At 52.8% G+C, this 18,285-nt stretch overlaps 1 protein-coding gene across 1 annotated transcript in view; it reads left to right on the top strand.

Moving 5' to 3' along the window:
- The first annotated feature begins 12,848 nt into the window (after positions 1-12,848).
- The window catches only part of RIPK4 (receptor interacting serine/threonine kinase 4), a 26,708-nt gene continuing 21,271 nt past the window's right edge, over positions 12,849-18,285 (top strand). Inside the window, exon 1 of the mRNA XM_081800256.1 lies at positions 12,849-13,054. Coding sequence (XP_081656382.1) covers positions 12,873-13,054 — 182 coding nt within the window. The 5' untranslated portion in view covers positions 12,849-12,872. The remainder of the gene's footprint in view (positions 13,055-18,285) is intronic.

Here is an 18,285-nt window from a genome sequence, read left to right as displayed (position 1 = left end):
TGCGCAAGTAACTCGGACCCACTGCTGCCTCGTAACTTTTAAATGACAGATTATTATAGAAACGTGAATATGTTTTCTCTGAGCTCTAAAATTAATAGGGAAAAATAAAATACAACAATCCCCCCATTGTTTCTGGATGGAAGTAACTGAGCAGGTGGGGAGAAATGGTAAGGGAACCCTGAATAACCTCTTTCACCTTTTGTTCTTAGAAGGGCCTAAAGGCTCACTCCACGAAACACAATGCAACTCATTTTGGTAGGAATGGGAGTTTCCTGTTTATATAAAATGAGTTGGCAGGAGGTGCAGAGGAGGAAGAGAGAACAGTTCTGCTGGGGGAACCACCCCCCCAGAAACGTAACTCCCATTACGATGGATAATTGGCCCAATTCAAAGCATCTTGGCATGATCATTTTTTTTTTAATAATTTTGCTTATTATTCTGTGCTATTTCCCTTGCAAACTCAGGGCTCCTTAACATCTCCGTTCCCCATGACACAGGTGATGATAGAGTTTAGGCATCACGTTTGCTTTCTCCCTTGACATACCAGCCCCGACTAATAACACCCACAGCATAACTACTGGGAAAGGTCCAAGGTGGTTCTTTCTTTTTCGGAGTTCTTTTGTCTTTGTCGTGCTTTTTCCTCGAAGAACTTTCTCATCCCCACACCTCACCCGACTTGGAGCAGCTCTGTCCAGCTGGTCAGGCCACCCACCGCATGGATACACACTTGGTTCCTCTTATCTTATTTTTGATATATTTTGATATGCCTTTGACATATCTGGTATATTTTTGCTTTTTAAAAGTTAATTTTGTTTCATAAGCATGGGAGCTATTTATTGGGTCCCAAGTCCAATCTGTAAGATGAGGTGTGTACAAAGAAGTTGTGTCTCCATCCCACGCCCTCCAAAAATGGGCATCCTCCGAAAATGCTTATGGATTATTCTCCCCCTGCTTATTTTTTAAAATAGAAGCAGATTAAGAGGTGATAGATTCATAGACAGAAGACAGATGAGAGAGAGTAGATAGATAGTTGACAGGTAGGTAGGTAGAGAGAGAGAGAGAGAGAGATGATAGATGGCTGGCTGTCTTTCTGTTTCGCACCAGTCTTGGATCAACGGTAATGCACATCTCACGCTTCCCTCCGCTTGCTCTGTTCACAGAGATCTCTGCCATCACTCCAGAGCCGGGTACCGAGACTGCCCTGCCCCCTCTTGGAGACGGCGCAGTACTTCCCCGTATGGATGAGGGAACATCACCCACTGATGGGGCTCTGGGTGGCTTCTGATCTTTTGCTTTTACAAAGTGTATGATATTTTAACAGAAATGGGTCTCATTATGGAAATGGCTGCAACTTGCTCGTTCCTTGACTATAATTTGATATTATTCTACGTGCCCACTTTTACGGGATGAGTGGAAGGTGGTGCGGTTGCAGGGCATCCCTGAAAGCCCAACCAGGAGGAAAGAGGTCAGAGGCCACAGTGGTGCGGGGCACAGGACATGCACTATTCTGGGGACACATTCATTTATTAATCCCCCCAGTTCTGTGAGGGAGGGACCCTGGTGTCATCTTCTCATTCTACAGAGGGAGAAACTGAGGCAAGAGAGCCCGGGGCGCCGTTGGGAGGTGGCGGGGCAGGGCTGGAAGGCCACGGTTAGCTCACATTGCTGCCTCCTTCAGGCTGGATGCCTGGGATTTCACTGAGACCTGGACTGAGAGACCCAGGAGGGCAGAGCCAGCCCACGGCCCCCTCATCCCGACAGCAGCGCCCGGCCCACAGCAGGTGCACCACAAATATTTGTTGACTGAATGAAAGAGCGTGTGCCTGGGAGTCGGGCTGGCTGCCCGGTGCGGCCCTCCTGATTCCCCCGCCCCACGGCTGCAGTTCCCACGCTCGGTCCACAGATGGCAGATGGCCACCTTGTGGAAACGCTCCCTTGAGAATTTGGCAAAGCCACCAGGGTGTGTGTGAGAAACAGTACCCGAGGAGCATTCCTTTCCAAATAGATGTCTTGGGGAGAAGAGTCTTGGCTGGGGATGTCTGATCAGGAGCCGCGATAGGAGAGACCCCGTTGGCAGAGGCACACACGTGCAAGGCTCGCGGCCCTGGGGTGGGCGTGACTCCTGGTGGATGAGGAGGGGGCGCAGCCCCATCCTGGGCCCGGGCGGTGGGAAAGCTCAGCCCTCCCCAGTGGCAAGCAGAGCCAGGAGGCCGGCCAACCTTCAGACGCCTGTTTTAGGATCCTTTCAATACAGCCGGCTCAGCTGCAGAAAGAGAGCACCTGACTTCTCTCCCTCTTTTTGTCGGGGGACCTGTCCGGACAAGTGAAGTCTCCTGCCCTGACTGCTCATTTCACTGACCTTGAACAGTAGCACCAAGCTTCCCCGCAGTGGCTTAGAAATGGCTTTTTTAAAAAAAAAGCAAAATAGGGAGCACCTGGGTGGCTCAGTCAATTAAGCGTCTGACTCTTGCTTTTGACTCAGGTTGTGATCTCAGAGTCATGAGATCGAGCCCCGCATCGGGCTCCACACTCAGCCAGGAGTCTGCTTGGGATCCTCCCTCTCCCTCTGCCCCTCCCCCTGCTCTCTCTCTCAAATAAATAAATCTTTAAAACAAAAAAATAGAAAATACGACACAGTCTGCAAAAACGTGAGTCTACCGTTTGTGCCAAGAAGAAGACGGGCCTGGCTTTAGCAAACGGGATTGTTAAACAAGAACCTTTAAGGCCCTGCCTGAGGAGCAGAAACCATGGGTCCTGTCTTACACATACAGAGATTTATCTTCAGGAACAGGCTGACACGATTTGGGAGGTTCACAAGCCCCAAGATCTGCAGGTGATTAGGCAAGCTCAAGCCCCTGGGAGAGCTGATGTTTCAGTTCAAAGGCCATCAGGCAGGAGGAAGGCTCTTACTTCCGTTCAGGCCTTCAACTGATTGGACGAGGCTCACCCACATTACTGGGGACGGTAATCTGCTCTCCTCCGTCCACTGATTCCAATGTTAGTCTTATTTAAAATACCTCACAGACACACCCAGAACGTCTGACCAAATATCTGGGCACCCTGTGGGCCAGTCAAGTTGACATGTAAAATTAACCATCACAGACCACCCCCCAGATGACTTATTGACCAGCTACAGTCAGCCCAGAGTGCACACAGAGAAATTTAGTCTAATCTCCTGTTTTTGGACAAAATAAGGATCCTTAGGGGTGCCTGGGTGGCTCAGTCAGTTAAGCGTCTGCCTTTGGCTCATGTCATGATCCCGGGGTCCTGGGCCTGAGCCCCATGTTGGGCTCCCTGCTCAGCGGGGAGTCTGCTTCTCCCTCTGCCCCTCCCCCTCCCCTCTCCCGCTCATGCCTTCTCTCTCTCAAATAAATAAACAAAATCTTAAAAAAAAACCCATAATGTCACCTCCATAGGTACTGGGGTTTAGAAATACATGTCTTTGGGGGCGGGGGGACACAGTTCAGCCCAAAAGAGTGGGTCTCACCAGGTCCTGTGGGCACCCAGCCCCCAAGTTCTGCCCCTGCCACTCCTGGGGGTTGTGGGAGAGTCTCGGGGTTTGGGCCATGCACCTGACAAGGCATTTTCCTTACCTCTGTGGTCGGGTCCCTCCAGACTTGTCTGCTTGGTTGGGCTGCCAAGATCCTTGATACAGCTCTGAAGACCCCACGGGCAACTCACAGCTTTAAGAGGTCCTGACAAAATGTGGAGTACTCCCCTCAAGGAGTGAGTGAAACGTTCTGGTCATTGTTGCTGCCCCATTTTTTTTCAGCTGTCTGTCCTCTGTCCCCTGGGTCCAGGAATTGGTCTGGGGGCCACTGGGGGCCCAGTCTCTGTGCTCGATTCCCCATGGGCCTCACCACCTAGGGCCTTGGGCCCCACGGGTAGGCCCTGCCCAGCTGCACCCTTCCCTCCAGGTCTGCCTGGTTTATCTCCGTGACCACCTCACCCCCAGGGCTGTGAGTTCAGCAAGGGAGGCCCACCAGCTCTTCCCGGCCAGTGGTTTAACTGGACAGGTCTCCCCTACATGTTGGCTGCGGGTCACTTTCTGATCCCACTCTGTTGCTCGGGTCTGCTGACCTGCTTTTTGAAGTCAGCTCTGCCTTTGGGCAACTGCTCAAAATAGGCATTCAGCTGCTGGAAAGGACCATTTGGCTGGGTTTCTGGACCCCCCTGGGCCTCTTGCCAGCCGTTGATAAGATGGGTCCAGTCCCTGGGGCGCCTGGGTGGCTCAGTCGGTTAAGCGTCTGCCTTCGGCTCAGGTCATGATCCCAGGGTCCTGGGATCGAGCCCCGCATCGGGCTCCCTGCTTAGCGGGGAGCCTGCTTCTCCCTCTCCTCCCATCTTGTTTCTCTCTCTAGCTATCTCTGTCTCTCTCTCTCTCTCAAGTAAATAAATAAAAAAAAATTAAAAAAAAAAAAAGATGGGTCCAGTCCCTGCTTTGCCACTAAGATTGCCATTACTGACACGAGATCTGGTCCTGATTTTTTTAGCCCAGAGCAGAGCTTTATCTCCAGCTATCAGCTCCAGGCCTGTGCTCACCTGGGAAATAAAAGGCTTTGAGGGACACACCCATGCGCTTGAGGGTGACAGCCCCCTTCCTCCCACTGTGTGTGTTTACCACATGCTCTCACCCATTTGTCCACCGAGGGACACTTGGGCTGTTTCAACCTTTTGCTCTTGTGAATAATGCTGCTAGGAACGCTTGTGTACACATTTTTGTTTGAATTCCTGTTTTCACTTCTTCTGGGTAGACACCTAAGTGAAATTGCTGGGTCATGTGGCCATTTTATGCTTCACTTTTTAAGAAAGTGCCACACTGTTTTCCCATAAATACTTTTCAGGTTGTTTGATCCTAATGAGCTAATAAACGGAAGTGCCGGGCATTTCTTTGTCCCCGGGCCACTGTAGAAAGATTACGGAGGGACAAAGGGTTCTGCCTGCAGAGGAAGCTTGAGAGCCTCGGGCTCAGGGAGCACATCCTGTGGGGCCCAGGCGCTGGGGGCGCTCTCTGGGCGAGCACGCAGGACTCACCCCTGAGTCATGAGCCACCATGCATTTCAGGAGGAGTGTTAACAGAGACATCCTAACCCCCCCAGCCTCCAGAGCGGCTCCCAGGGGGTGGCATCATGCTGGGCTGGATGGGTGCTGTTTTAGATGGGTCGCCCAGGAAGGCCTGGGGAGGCGGTGACATTGACGTTGAAGCAGGTGAGGCCCACTGGGGGTGAGCACCAGCGCATCCCAAGAGAGGAGCCGCACCTGCCGAGGCTCAAGGAAGGCGCTCAAGTTGTGGAAGAACAGAAAGGCCAGTGTGGCCAGGACAGAGAAGCATGGTGGTGAGTGATGAACCTGGACAGGGGCGAAGGGGGGCGGGGGGCCTGCCAGAGGAGCGGCCCAGAGTGGAGGAGTCAGGTACTCATCAGCAGGCCCTAATAAACAGGCTGATACGCCTAGCTGTGTGCCCCATGAGCTGGTCACAGAGGGATCTGAGTCTGGGACTCGGTGAAAGACAGAGAGGTGGGCCCCAAATGGGTTTAAAGCAGGCATCTTTAAAGTTCAGCTGAACTTTCCTGACCGACGGGACAGCTGGTGCAAAGGCCCTGTGGAGCCTCAGTCAGAGGACTTGGGGTGGGGGTGCAGCGGGAGGACCAAGAGCAGCAGAGACTGGAGGGTGAAGCTGGAGGGGCGTGCCCATTTCCATCCTAAGGCAATGAAGTCGGATTTGCATTTTCACAACCTCCCTGAAGAAGGGCTGGGTGGGGGTGGGGGGGCTCTCTAGGATCCAGACAGGAAGTGACCCTGATGACAGGCCCGGGGGCTGGGGTGGGGGCCAGAGTTCCATCAAGATCAAGACATGCTTTGTAGGGCAGAGCTGGTGTTTTGGTGATCAGACTGTGATGGCCGTTTTTGTCGGAGGGAGGGTACACATTGAGGCCAACACACCGTGTGTCCAAATGGTGGAAAACTATAAATCAAGCAGGCAAAATGTTAAATAAAATGTGTTCCGTCTTCCTGCTTTGACAAATACACTCTCACAACAACTTGGAAGGCCAGATTTGAACTGCAAACTCAGACTCCTGGGCCTCTTCCTCTCCACCCCCAGCTTCATAGCAAACAGAGAGAGGCCTCGGGCCCCCCCCACCGCCCCCCGTGGATATGCCAACCCCGTGCAGCAGCCCAGCCACGGCCCCTGCACAGAGCTTCCGCTGGCTGTGCCTTGGGCAGGGGGGTGCTCACACCAGCAGTGGGCTCATCCTATGGAGGATGGACTTGGGGGTGGTCTTGGGGACATTTAGGCTGGGGTCACAGCTATCTAGAGTTTGATCGCGGTGGGTGGGCATCTCCTGGCCCCGAGTAGATGGGCCAGGCAGGCGTCTTGTCCAAGTCTCGGGTGGGACCGTTGATGGTGATTGGAATCTTGTGGGACGGAGGAGGCACGAGGTTCTGCAGATACTTCTTGGTTCCTGGCCTTCAGAAGAGAAGGCAGTTTATTCATGGAAATGGGGCACTCTGGAAAGAACCAGTTTGGGGGTGAAAATCACAGGCTCATCTCAGACATGTGGAGGCACCTTAGAGATATCCTGGTACGTGTGCCATGCTGAATTTTGGGATCTAGTGCTCAGAGGATAGGTCGGGCCTGGAGATGCACATGTAGGAGTCTTGGCTGAATCGATGAAACTGAGCTGGTGGGTCTGGATGAGATCAGCTTGGGATAAAGAGGAGAGCGTCCAGTCAGGGAGGAGAGGGCCTGGATTGGGCTTTAAGAAGCCCCGACACTTAAAGACCAGGGAGTGAGTAGGAGGGTGCACAGGAGATGTAGAGAGGTATTATAGGAGATTCAACAAGCATCTTCGTAATGCTGTTCTTGTGCAGGAGTCTGTGAGCCTGAGATGGTGTGTCCGTGGGGATCACTGGAGTCAGAGAAGACGATTCTGGAAAGGGAGGTTTGTGTATAAGAAAATATTTGCTAAATATTAAAATTAATAAAATAGTAAAATTTGTATGGAACCACAAAACCCCCCAAATAACCAAAGCAATCTTGAGAAAGAAACAAAGTTGGAGGTAACACAATCCCAGATTTCAAGATGTACTACAAAGCTGTAATCATCAAACAGCATGGTACTGACACAAAAACAGACACATAGATCCATGGAACGGAATAGAGAGCCCAGAAATGGGCCCACAACTCTATGGTCAACTCCCTAACAAAGGAGGCAAGAATACACAACAGGAAAAGGACAATCTCTTCAACAAATGGTGTTGGGAACACTGGTCAGCCACATGCAGAAAAATGACACTGGACCACTTTCTTACATCATACACAAAAATAAACTCAAGGGGTGCCTGGGTGGCTCAGTCGGTTAAGGGTCTGACTCTTGATTTCAGCTTGGGTTATGATTTCAGGGTCGTGAGATCCAGCCCCATGACAGGCTCCATGCTGGGCACAGAGCCTGCTTAAGATTCTCTCTCCCTCTGCTCCTCCTCCCCCGCCCCCGCCACCGTACTCGCTTGTACGTACTGTCTCTCTCTCTCAAAAACAAAAACACTCAGAAGAAACACAACCAAACCTCAAAATGGATTAAAGACCTAAATGTGAGACCTAAAAAAATCCTAGAAAAGAGCACAGGTAGTAATGTCTCTGACATTGGCCAGCAACATTTTTCTAGATATGTCTCCTGAAGCAAGGGAAAAAGGCAAAAAGGAACTATTGGGACTTCATCAAGATAAAAAGCTTCTGCACAATCAACAAAACAAAAAGGCAACCTACGGAATGGGAGAAGATATTTGCAAATGATATATCCAATAAAGGGTTAGTATCCAAAATATATAAAGAACTGATACAACTCAACACCAAAAAACCCAAATAATCCAATTTAAAAATGGGCAGAAACATGAACAGACATTTCTCCAAAGAAGACATCCCGATGGCCAACAGACACATGAAAAGATGCTCAACATCACTCAGCATCAGTTGGCGAGGATGTGGAGAAAACGGAACCCTCATGCACTGTTGGTGGGAATGCAAACTGGTGCAGCCACTGTGGAAAACAATAGGGAGGTTCCTCAAAAAGTTAAAAATAGAATTATCATATGATCCAGTAATTCCACTACTGGATATTTACCCCCCAAATACGAAAACACCAATTTGAAGGGATATATGTGCCCCTATGTTTACTGCAGCATTATTTACAATAGGCAAGGTATGAAAGCAGCCCAAGTGTCCATCAGTAGACGAATGGATAAAGAACTAGTATATATGCACAATGAAATATTACTCAGCCGTAAAAAAGAATGAGATCTTGTCCATTTGTGACATGACAGACCTAGAGAGTATTAAGTCAGACACAGAAAGACAAATATCATATGATTTCACTTATATGTGGGATCTAAAAAACAACAACAAATGAACAAACAAGCAAACCGAAAGCAGAAAAAGGCCCCTAAACACAGAGAACAAACTGGTGGTTGTAGGGGTGGGGGAGGCATGGGGGGGGGGGATGGACACAAATGGGGTGGAGGGAGTGGGAGGCAGGCTTCCAGGTACGGAGTGAGTGAGTCAGAGCGTGAAGGGCACCGCACAGGGAACAGAGCTAATGGGACTGAAATGGCGGGGTAAGGTGACAGACGGTGGTGGCACTTGTTCCGAGCGCAGCATGACATATAGAGATGCTGAATCACTGTGTTGTACACCTGAAACCAATATAACGTGTGTGTCACTATACTTTCAATGAAAAGAAAGGAAAATACTTGCTGGATAGGAGCTAGGAGTTAGAAGTCAGTCCCTCTCCCCTTCTCTCCCCCCAAACCCCGGGTGGCTGTGGAAATCCGGGCGGCAGAATCTTGCTCCGGGTGCCCTTCAGCACTTAGGAAGGCAGACTCGCAGCGGTGAACAAGTTACGCTCTTCAGCAAATAACATTCAAATCATGCAGGGAAATTCTCAGAAACAGCCGAGCAAGTTGCAGCAGGAGGAGAGCAAAGCCACCTTCCTGGGGCGGAGCCTGCACGGCGGGAGGGGGCTGGACCTGGGGGAGCCTCCCCGAGGGTGGGGGGAGGGGAGGGGAGGGGGCGGGCGAGGGCTGGGGGAGGGGGAAGGGGAGGACCCGGCGCGGCGCGGAGGAGGCGTCCAGGGCTCCGCTGCCCCTCCCCCGTGGGCGGTCCCGCCGGGGACCCTGGTGGCGCTGGGTCATCCTGGGCCCTGGGCTCGGTGGCCCCACGCTCGCTCCGGGACTAAGGGAGCCGGTGGCCCAGGAGGGCCGTGTCAGGGCGGCGCGCCGCTCCGGGGACCTCGAGGAGGACCAGCTCACCGGGCAGACGCCCACGGCCGAAGTGACACACGCCCGGCACTGTTTATCCAGCGCCCGGCCCCCTGGAGCCCCGCGGCCATCCTGAGGCAGGGACCCCTCTCCCCGGGTTCCAGGGCCGGCCAAGTCACCCTGCCGCAGGAGGGACCCGCGCCTGCCGGCTCCCCGGCCGCCGGCTCGGTCGGTTCCCCGCGGCGGGACGCAGGGGCGGCGCGCGGAGAAAGGGACATCCCCGCCGAGCCGGGCACACCGGGGCCCCTGGGCTGGGGAGGCAGGGGGGCGTCGGTCGGGCTGCGCTAGCCAGGCGCCCGAGGAGGAGGACGCGGACTTGGCACTTCTTCCGAGAAGGGGGACAGAGTCCCCGGGGGCTTGCCCTTCCCTCCGCGGTGCCTTGCCCTCCTCACCCGAGCTCCCGGACAGGTCGACTGTCACTTCGCTGAGCGTCTTGCCCTCGGCGCTCACCTCTCCCACTTGCGTCCGCCTCGAGCCCCTGGGGGGGTGCCCACCTGCTGCGCTGAGTTCCTCGCGCGCGGGGTCCACCCCGGGGCCGTGCACAGACGTGATCGCTAATCCTCACGATGGCCACTTCCCGAGGCTGGGATGCAAAACTTGCGCTAGTATTTTTAAGTCAGTCCACTTTTATTTTTACCTAAAATATATTAAACGTGAAACTTCATGCCTTGATGAAAGGTTTTCATTGACATAAATTATTGATACTGTAGTGGGTTCAGTCATTTCAGAGAATATGAGTGCTTATAAAATTATGGATGAGGTTTCTCTGTTTATTAAGAAAATTGCTGCAGGGGGCGCCTGGGTGGCTCAGTCGTTCAGCGTCTGCCTTCGGCTCAGGTCATGATCCCAGGGTCCTGAGATCGAGCCCCGCATCGGGCTCCCCGTTCCGCGGGAAGCCTGCTTCTCCCTCTCCCCCTCCCCCTGCTTGTGTTCCCTCTCTAGCTGTCTCTCTCTCTGTCAAATAAATAAATAAAATCTTTAAAAAAAAAAAAAAGAAAAAGAAAATTGCTGCAGCTCATTAAGATGGAAAATTCAATACATTTTGCCTTATTTAATATTCTGACAACTTACTGTATTTTAAAGCTAACATTAAAAGCTTTAAATTTCAATTTATATATGCTTAATCTCATACATAAAATGACACGCAGTATTAATTTTTTTAAAGCTTACAAGTGATAAAACATCTACAGGTAAAAAATGACCATCTTTCTGTTTTGTGTCCTTTCAGTGATTTAAAGCGTTTCAACTAATTGATTTGCTGTGTTCATCTTAAATCTTTTCACCTGTCACTTGTACTTGCTATGTATTTATGTTAAATATTTGCACAAGAAAAACCCTGTAAATATTTTATACATACCTCAATATAATATCAAGTTTTTTTGTTTTCTGTCAAAAAGGGTAGGATATCTTCTACATCTTAACTGTCTTTGGGGTTTCTTGGATGGCACCAGAGTAGCCACAAAGGCTTATCACCTCACATTATAAAATAAACAACAGGAAAAAAATCACTGAATTATTGAAACTGTGAGTTACTTTTATACTTAGAAATGCCAGCCTTACCTACCTAGGGCCAGTGACCATTAACACAAACAACAGTTACTCTCCTGTAATCCCACAGGGTCTAGAGCCTGGGCTCTGTTCACAATTCCTGCAAGGGACTTTGTTTTCCTTTTACAGATTAAAAAACTGAACTTCAGAGTGGGTTGAGTGGCCTGCGTGAGGAACACAGCCAAGTCTAAGGAAGAGCCGTGCCAGTCTATCCAACCCTGGCCTTGATCTTTGCCCCAATGCGCTTGCTGTTGGGGACTATCGTGGTGGCTGTGGGCTCTGCTTGTGGGCTCAGGAACCCAGTGCTGAGCCTGCAGCAGACACTCCATAAATATTTGTTGAGTGAAGCACCAGATGATTAAATAAATGAAATTGCTGTATTTTATTACTAGACCAGTGTGAGCTGTTAGTCACTTACGCTGCTGGGCCTCATACAGTAGGATTCTGGAGCATAGGAAGTCTGGAGAAAGGTCTCTCTATCTGAGTCCCGGAAAGAGCGTCCGAAAGTGACTCATTTTCTAGTCGATTGATTGTTTTTCACCAGCAAAACCACTGTGTTTACTTTCAAGTTATCTTTGTATCTTTAAAATCCCAATTATTAAAATGTTCATGTAAATGTTACATTTGCTACAATCAATAACCATTTGTCACTCCAGTCTCCAGGAGATCAATTCTGAGTTCAAGATTATGTGGAGAAGGACCAGTCCGCCTGGTCTTCCTAAGAGGCCAACGGGGAGGGGTGGTTGGGGGGGGTGGGGTCTGGAAGTGAGCACGGGCCAAAGAGAAGCCCTGTGGGGGAGGGGACAGTAGGCCGTTTCCAAAGCAGCACTAGGGCTCCAATACTGGGGATAATATAAAATTATCATATGCCCAGTGGAAGGTAAAGCCTATAGAAGCTAGGTCTGAGGCTTCCACGTGCCAGCTAGGATCAGCATCTCCTTCCTTGGGTAACACAAAAATACAGTTAGTGTCGTTAAAATGCTCCCTCCTTGATCCTCTCCCCCCATCCTACCTCCATTGTTAATCTCATTAGACCCAGAAGAAACCTTCCCTCAATGTACAGTCCCGCAGGAGTGAGTGGTTTTTAGGCGTGGAAGTTTGCAATCACACTTCTCGACCTCTGACTCAGATATCTTTCCAAGATCCAAGCTCATTCAAGGCTGGGAATCTTTTTCGCCCAAAGGTGGAAAACCATCTTTTCTCCCCAATTCGTTCTACGTGTACCAAAGATACTGTTGTTTAGAAAAGGATGGAGGTACCCTGCTGTCTTTAAACTGCACTTTAGATTTGCTGTTGGGGTGATTAAAAAAAAAAAGTTACTTCCAAAGTGTAGAAACGTGAGACGCTAATTTCCCGGGAATTATGCTTAGTGAAAAAAAAGCCAATTCCAAAAGATCCCACACGATGTCATTCCTGTGTGCAAACATAACCTATTTTGAAATAACACAATTTTAGAAATAGAGGTTAAGACTCGTGATGGCCAGGGTTTGGGGGTTCAGTTCTAAAAAGGGGCGCAGGAGGGGCCATTTCCTGATGGTTTGTCCTAGATCTTGACAAGCAGCGGTAGATACACGAACTTACACAGGTGATAACATTGTACAGAACTTAATGCACGCTAACGAGGACAAGTAAAAGCGGGGAAATCTGAGGAAGATCCGTGCTTTGTATGAAAGTCAATCTCCTGGTTGCTGGATACTTTTTTCCTTTTTTGGCCAAGTTCTGCCAAGTGATAGCACCGGGACAACTTAGCAGAGTCGCTTATTTCCTACAACCGCGCAGAAAATCAGATCGACTCTGCTCTAACACACGCACCCACCCACTCAGGCCCGCCGCCGCGCGCGCCCGGCGGAGAACGCAGCGACCCCACACGCCCCTCGGCGGGTCTGCGGGGCCCCGGCGGGAGGCGGGAGGCGGGGCCGGCGGGCGGCGGAAGTGACGTCAGCGGGCGGGGCGCACACCTGGGCACCTGGGCGGCCGCGGCGGCGCGGGGTGGCGGCGAGACGCGCGCGATGGAGGGCGAGAGCGGGAGCCCGTGGGCCCTGGGTCTGCTGCGCACCTTCGACGCGGGCGAGTTCGCGGGCTGGGAGAAGGTCGGCTCGGGCGGCTTCGGGCAGGTGTACAAGGTGCGCCATGTCCACTGGAAGACGTGGCTCGCCATCAAGTGCTCGCCCAGCCTGCACGTCGACGACAGGTCAGCCGCCCGGGCGGGGGCGCTGGGGCGGGCGACGCGGCCGGGATCCGGGGGCCTGGGATTCCGGGGGTTCTCGTCTCCACCTGGGTCGTCTCCGGAGCACTCGGAGGGACAACCAAGCGCCCGGCGAGGCTGTGAGCTCCCGGCGGTGTCCGCGCCGCTTGCCGGGCCCGAGGGACGCGGAGGCCAGGGTGGCGAGCTACCCACCGGTCTCATTGAGCACTCCGGGTCCCCGACTGCGGCTCCTGCAGGGGACTTCGAGGGGCCGCGTTTGGTGGAAACGTTGTGAGGCGCCCAGTGGTGTTACCTGGCTTCGCGTGAAGCCTCGGATTTTCTGGGCTTTGGACCCGCGCCCCTCGGAGGCGCGTCCGGCCCGCCGGGGACCCGCCTGGGCGCTGCGGTCTGCGCCCGGCTTAGAAAAATTGCCGTGTGGGGATCTGGGCTTTGTGAGTTAGTTAGACTCCGTTCGACTTACTTAGTAATTTACGTTGGAGCACAAATTGGTGTAAGACGGTAATTATTTCGGTCGGAAGTATTGGTCTGGCTTGGCCAGGCTTCCTCGGCGCTACGGGGCTCGGGCTTGGCCTTGGGGTCCGGCAGGCGGCCCAGCGGGTCGTGTTCCGCCCAGCGCCTCCTCGCCACACCCTCTACTAGTTTTAGCTGACTTTATTTCGACACGCAGCCTCTGGGGAGGGGTCTTTACATTGACCTGCTTTGTGGTCGAGCTAGAGCGCCCTCCCTCCTGCACGCCAACCCCCACCCCCCAGCTCCAGTCCAAAAGCCAACACAGAACCTGCCTGTCCCGGCCTAACAGGGGTGCTCAAGTTAATGACGATTGGAAAGGACGCAAAGCTACCCCTTAAACTCAGTCGCTGGATTGTGATCTACACATCATTTTGGGGGTGGGAGTGGGAGAGGGGGGTGTCGAGAAGCAGCTCTTTTTTTTTTGATTCCACCTTTTACATTTGCGTTTTAGGAGTTTATGGGTACGCTTCGGTTGAGCACATTTAAATGATCATTTGGTGAAAGTTTGCATTCTACCTGGAAGTTGTGTTGTATTCTGTGTGGAGATCTCCCTTACAGAGTCAGTCCCGGACACACAGACTAAAGAAAGCAACTCCCTTTAAACCGCACACGGCCCCTGCTGTCTCAAACACCTGGTTTTTAATCCTTGGCTGACGGAGTGTTGGCGCCTCCAAACCGGTGGGATGGTGGCGATGCCCTTCTCAGGGGCGGGCTGAGTCCCCAGGCCTAGGATGGGAGGATTGCTGTGCTTCTGCTGCGGCCGCATGCAGTAGAAAATCGGCCCCGTGTGCTTGCCGCCTCGTATTTTCATCCCGGCCTGAGAGATGACACAGTACAGCTCTTGGAGGCTCCTTGCTGTAAGCCTCAAACCCAGCGTTTTGTGGAAACCTCCGTAGAGTGGTGACAAGTGTCATAAAAATAGCATTAACAGGGGCGCCTGGGTGGCTCAGTTGGTTAAGCGACTGCCTTCGGCTCAGGTCATGATCCTGGAGTCCCGGGATCGAGTCCCACATCAGGCTCCCTGTTCAGCGGGGGGTCTGCTTCTCCCTCTGACCCTCTTCCCTCTCGTGCTCTCTGTCTCTCATTCTCTCTCTCTCAAATAAATAAATAAAATCTTAAAAAAAAAAAATAGCACCAACAAAGGTGAAGTGCTGTGCACACCCCCCCCCCACCCCACCCCCCGCAGCTGCTGCAGATCCTGGGAACTTCTCTGGCCGGGAGGGGCGCTGTGGTTATTTTGACAAAATCCAAACCGCTTTGAATACCAACTAGTGGTTAGATCCCGAAAGGCAAGACCCTGGCCCTAGCGGCCTTTTTGGGCTCTTGGGGACATGTGTCGGATGGAGTCTTCTGGTCAAAGTGAGCTTTATTCATCAACAACGTTTTTCACACCACTTCTTGTGTTGGAAGAGCAAAGTAGGCAAGCTCGTCCCCGGGCTGTCGCATCAGCCTGCATCCACAGACTCTGTGATTTCCAGCCACCAGGCCCTCGTTTCTTGGGTGGCCCAGATGGAGGTAGGGTTTCTCCACTCAGAGGCGGATCACTGAGGATATCGCATAGCCTGGGTTAAAAGTGTTTTGTCCTTTAACTGGAAGCCTTTCCTGCCCTGCCCAAACCAGGCAGGTGGTGGCATGTCCCGGGCGGCCAGGCCGAGGTCAGCATCGCCCAACAGGAAGAGATTCACCTCTTGCACTTTGCGGGCCCGGTAGGGCAGGCTGGAGTTCTGCATTTGCAGCGGTGGCTGATTTCTCTGCTCTTGGTGGGGCCAGCTCCCCTCGGTTAAGGACTGACGTATTCAGCTCGGGGTTCTGGAAGGAATGTGTCGGCACCTCTCGTTGCACTGCAGGCCTGCAGAGTTCCGTCTAGACCTCGAAATGGTGGTTTTGCTACCTGTCCTGCCACGTTTTGGCAGGTTGACCCCGACGGTGCTCTTTTGACGAGCTGCCTCCCGTCCCCACCCCGCTATTTGCAAGATGTTCCCTGAAGTGGGGAATAGGATTTTCGTGGGGTTCTGGGAGCAGCCCCCACCCCCGCTGCGGCCCTGGCCCCAGCCTTTATGCCCCGTCTTTGGCCAGATCCCCAGGACCCGCCCCAGGCCCCTCGGAGCTGCAGGCCACCCTCGGGCCTGTGAGTATGTGCAGGGGAGGTCAGGGACTGCACCCTCGAGGATCCCCGGGGGCAGGGGCCAGGGAAGCACCTGCCAAAGGAGCTTCCAAGGGGATCTTCAGGGATTTCACAAGTGATACCCTATCGATCTGTGTCTCCCACTCCCTATGGGCATGTCTGGTGGCTTTGGGGAGATGTGTGAGCTCCCTGGCGAACCCTGGTGAGGGGGTCATGGGGGCCAGGGTGGAGTCTAGGGATGGGCATATTACCATTGCAGCAAGCACAGTGACCCCACAGGCCCCATTCCTCCAGCCTCCGCCCCTCCCTTGGGCTAAGACGAAGCCCTGAATAACAGAGCGCATGGCCCCGGCAGCTACGCCATTGGCACCAGCTAGTCCGGACGAGCCCGAGCAAACCCCAGGTTTGCAGCTACAGAGCTGACAATCTGACAAGCCCGTTCCTTGTCGGTTTTAAAAATAGCAGTGTGGGAACCCTCGGAGGCTCCCTGGGAGCCTACTCGGGTGGGTGCGAGGTGAGAAGGCCTAGCCCAGAGGCACCAGCTAACACATGATTAAACCACCCATTTTCCCTGCCGTCTTTCCCAAAGCTGGTTCCCGGTCCCCCCTCTCAGGAGCTCTTTGTTCCTGGCCCCCTTTCACCACACCCGACCCTTTCTCTCCCCCTGCAGTGTACTGCCCCTCACCACCACCATTTCATCCCATTCTTTCCCCTTTTCCACGGCAAATGCTCCAGAGAGGGAAGCCTTGGTGTCCCTCACCATCGGCCTGTCTTTGGAATTTCTGACTGAGCGTGAGGCTAGCCCGTGGCTTCTTAGAAAGTATCTTTAAGAGATGGTCTGTCTAATGATATTTCTGCTATTTTCCCCTGCCGCGATGCTCTCGCTGGGAGGGAGGGAATACCCATCGGCCAGCCCTAAGTGAGCAACAAATTGAATTAACGTAAGTGCTATTGAAAAAGAATATTGGACAAATTGAACCCCACCTTGGTCCTGTTAATGCTCAGATATTTTCCATCTGGGACCAAGAGAGGAGGTCCTGGCGTGGGGGGGAGGTGCTTTGTCCATTCCTCCTGGGAAGCAGAATTTAAAAAGCCTTCCCCAAAGGCTGAAGAAAAGGAGCCTCTTTTGAAACAATCCCAGGAGAGAAATGTGACGCCCGTCCTGCCGAATTGTGCCTGATTTTAGATACTCTGTTCGCGCATCACAATTCTTAGGGTGCTTTAACTAAGACTGAGGTCAGTGGATTCAGGTGGCCTCAAGCTTGACTCCTAACAGCGAAGAAAGGGATTTGATGGTGCAGACCGTGACCCGGGAGCCATGGCCTAGGTGGAGGCTGGAGTTCCGTGCGCTGGGGGCCTCCCGGAGCTCTGGATCTGTAGTTTCTTCTCTGTTGTCTACCTAAACCAGAAACACAGCTTGGAGGGAAAGTATATTTAAACTAAATAATTGCTGTTGACAACAAAACAATTGGTGGTTTCTTTCTGTGTGAGGAGCACTCAGTCCTGTCTGGTGGCTCCCTGAGAGGGCTCATTCCAAGCTCATTGAATTGCAGATGCTGCCGAGGTTATCTGCCTGGGCTGGGTGGGGGGTAGCTTCCCTAAGCCCATGGCTCCTGCTGGGGTGTAGGTGGGGGGCGGGGTCCCTGGGGCAATTAAAGAAAAGCTGAGAGGTTGGGGTCATTTGGATTTGGGCTGGGTGCTCACTAGATAGTGAACGGGTTGCAAAATTTTCGTACCAGCCCTTCTGAACAAAACCAATGCTAGCGCTTAGGGGGCCCCGGTCAACCCCACTCCCCAGGCCTGTGTGAGGCATCTCCTCTCTGTGTCCCCTCAAACCTCCACGAGAAGGTTTGTCCTGCAACCCCCCTTTCTTGCCCCAGGGACGTGTGGTGATGGGTAGGGTCCTCTCTGCTTGAAGGCATGCTGATGGTGTCGTCCGAAGACCGTTTTCCAGGCTAGCTGGTTTTCCTGGATGAAATGTCCTTGCATGTGTGGTCAGTTGCGCAAAGCCTGCCTGGCATTCTTCCGGAGAGGGCACGGGGCTCTTAGAACACTCAAGCTGTGATCGGCATTTGGGAGCAAACCAGCACCGGGGGCCCTTTCTGAGTTTTTGAACTAAGGTACGTGCGGTGGGGTCTCTGTTGGGGGGTAAAGGGCCTAGGGATCAGGGGGAGCCGCGCACCTGCTGAACTCGGCTGATGGGGAAGCAGGGGTGAGTGATGTGCTGCCAGCTGGCTGTTAAGTCGCTAATGAGCTCAACAATCAGAAGTCACCCTGGTTTTAGGTATTACACCCTTTGGGCAAATGGAAGAAAACACTTTATTTGCAGAGTAGCTCAGAGCTTCCAGTAAATGAGAAATTCCACCTTGATGTAATTGACTTTGTTCTCAGAATCCGCACGGGTTATCAGTCAGGCTTGGGTGGAGGGCTCATCTCTGGGTGTCTCACTCGGGAAGATGACCCTCCCTCGTCACTGTCTAGCCGGTAACACCCAAGCCTGTGGGCCAGGAGGGGAGCCTTGCACCGCTCTCCTGCTGCAGGTGGGTCTCTGTGCATCCCGGGGGGGGGGGGGGGGGGGGGG

This window comes from Leptonychotes weddellii, chromosome 1 (assembly GCF_054177405.1).
Source record: "Leptonychotes weddellii isolate Sample4059 chromosome 1, ASM5417740v2, whole genome shotgun sequence".
In the NCBI taxonomy this organism is placed as follows: Eukaryota; Metazoa; Chordata; class Mammalia; order Carnivora; family Phocidae; genus Leptonychotes; species Leptonychotes weddellii.
The sequence above is the reverse complement of the archived record's forward strand: the minus strand, read 5'-3'. Positions and strand labels throughout refer to the sequence as shown.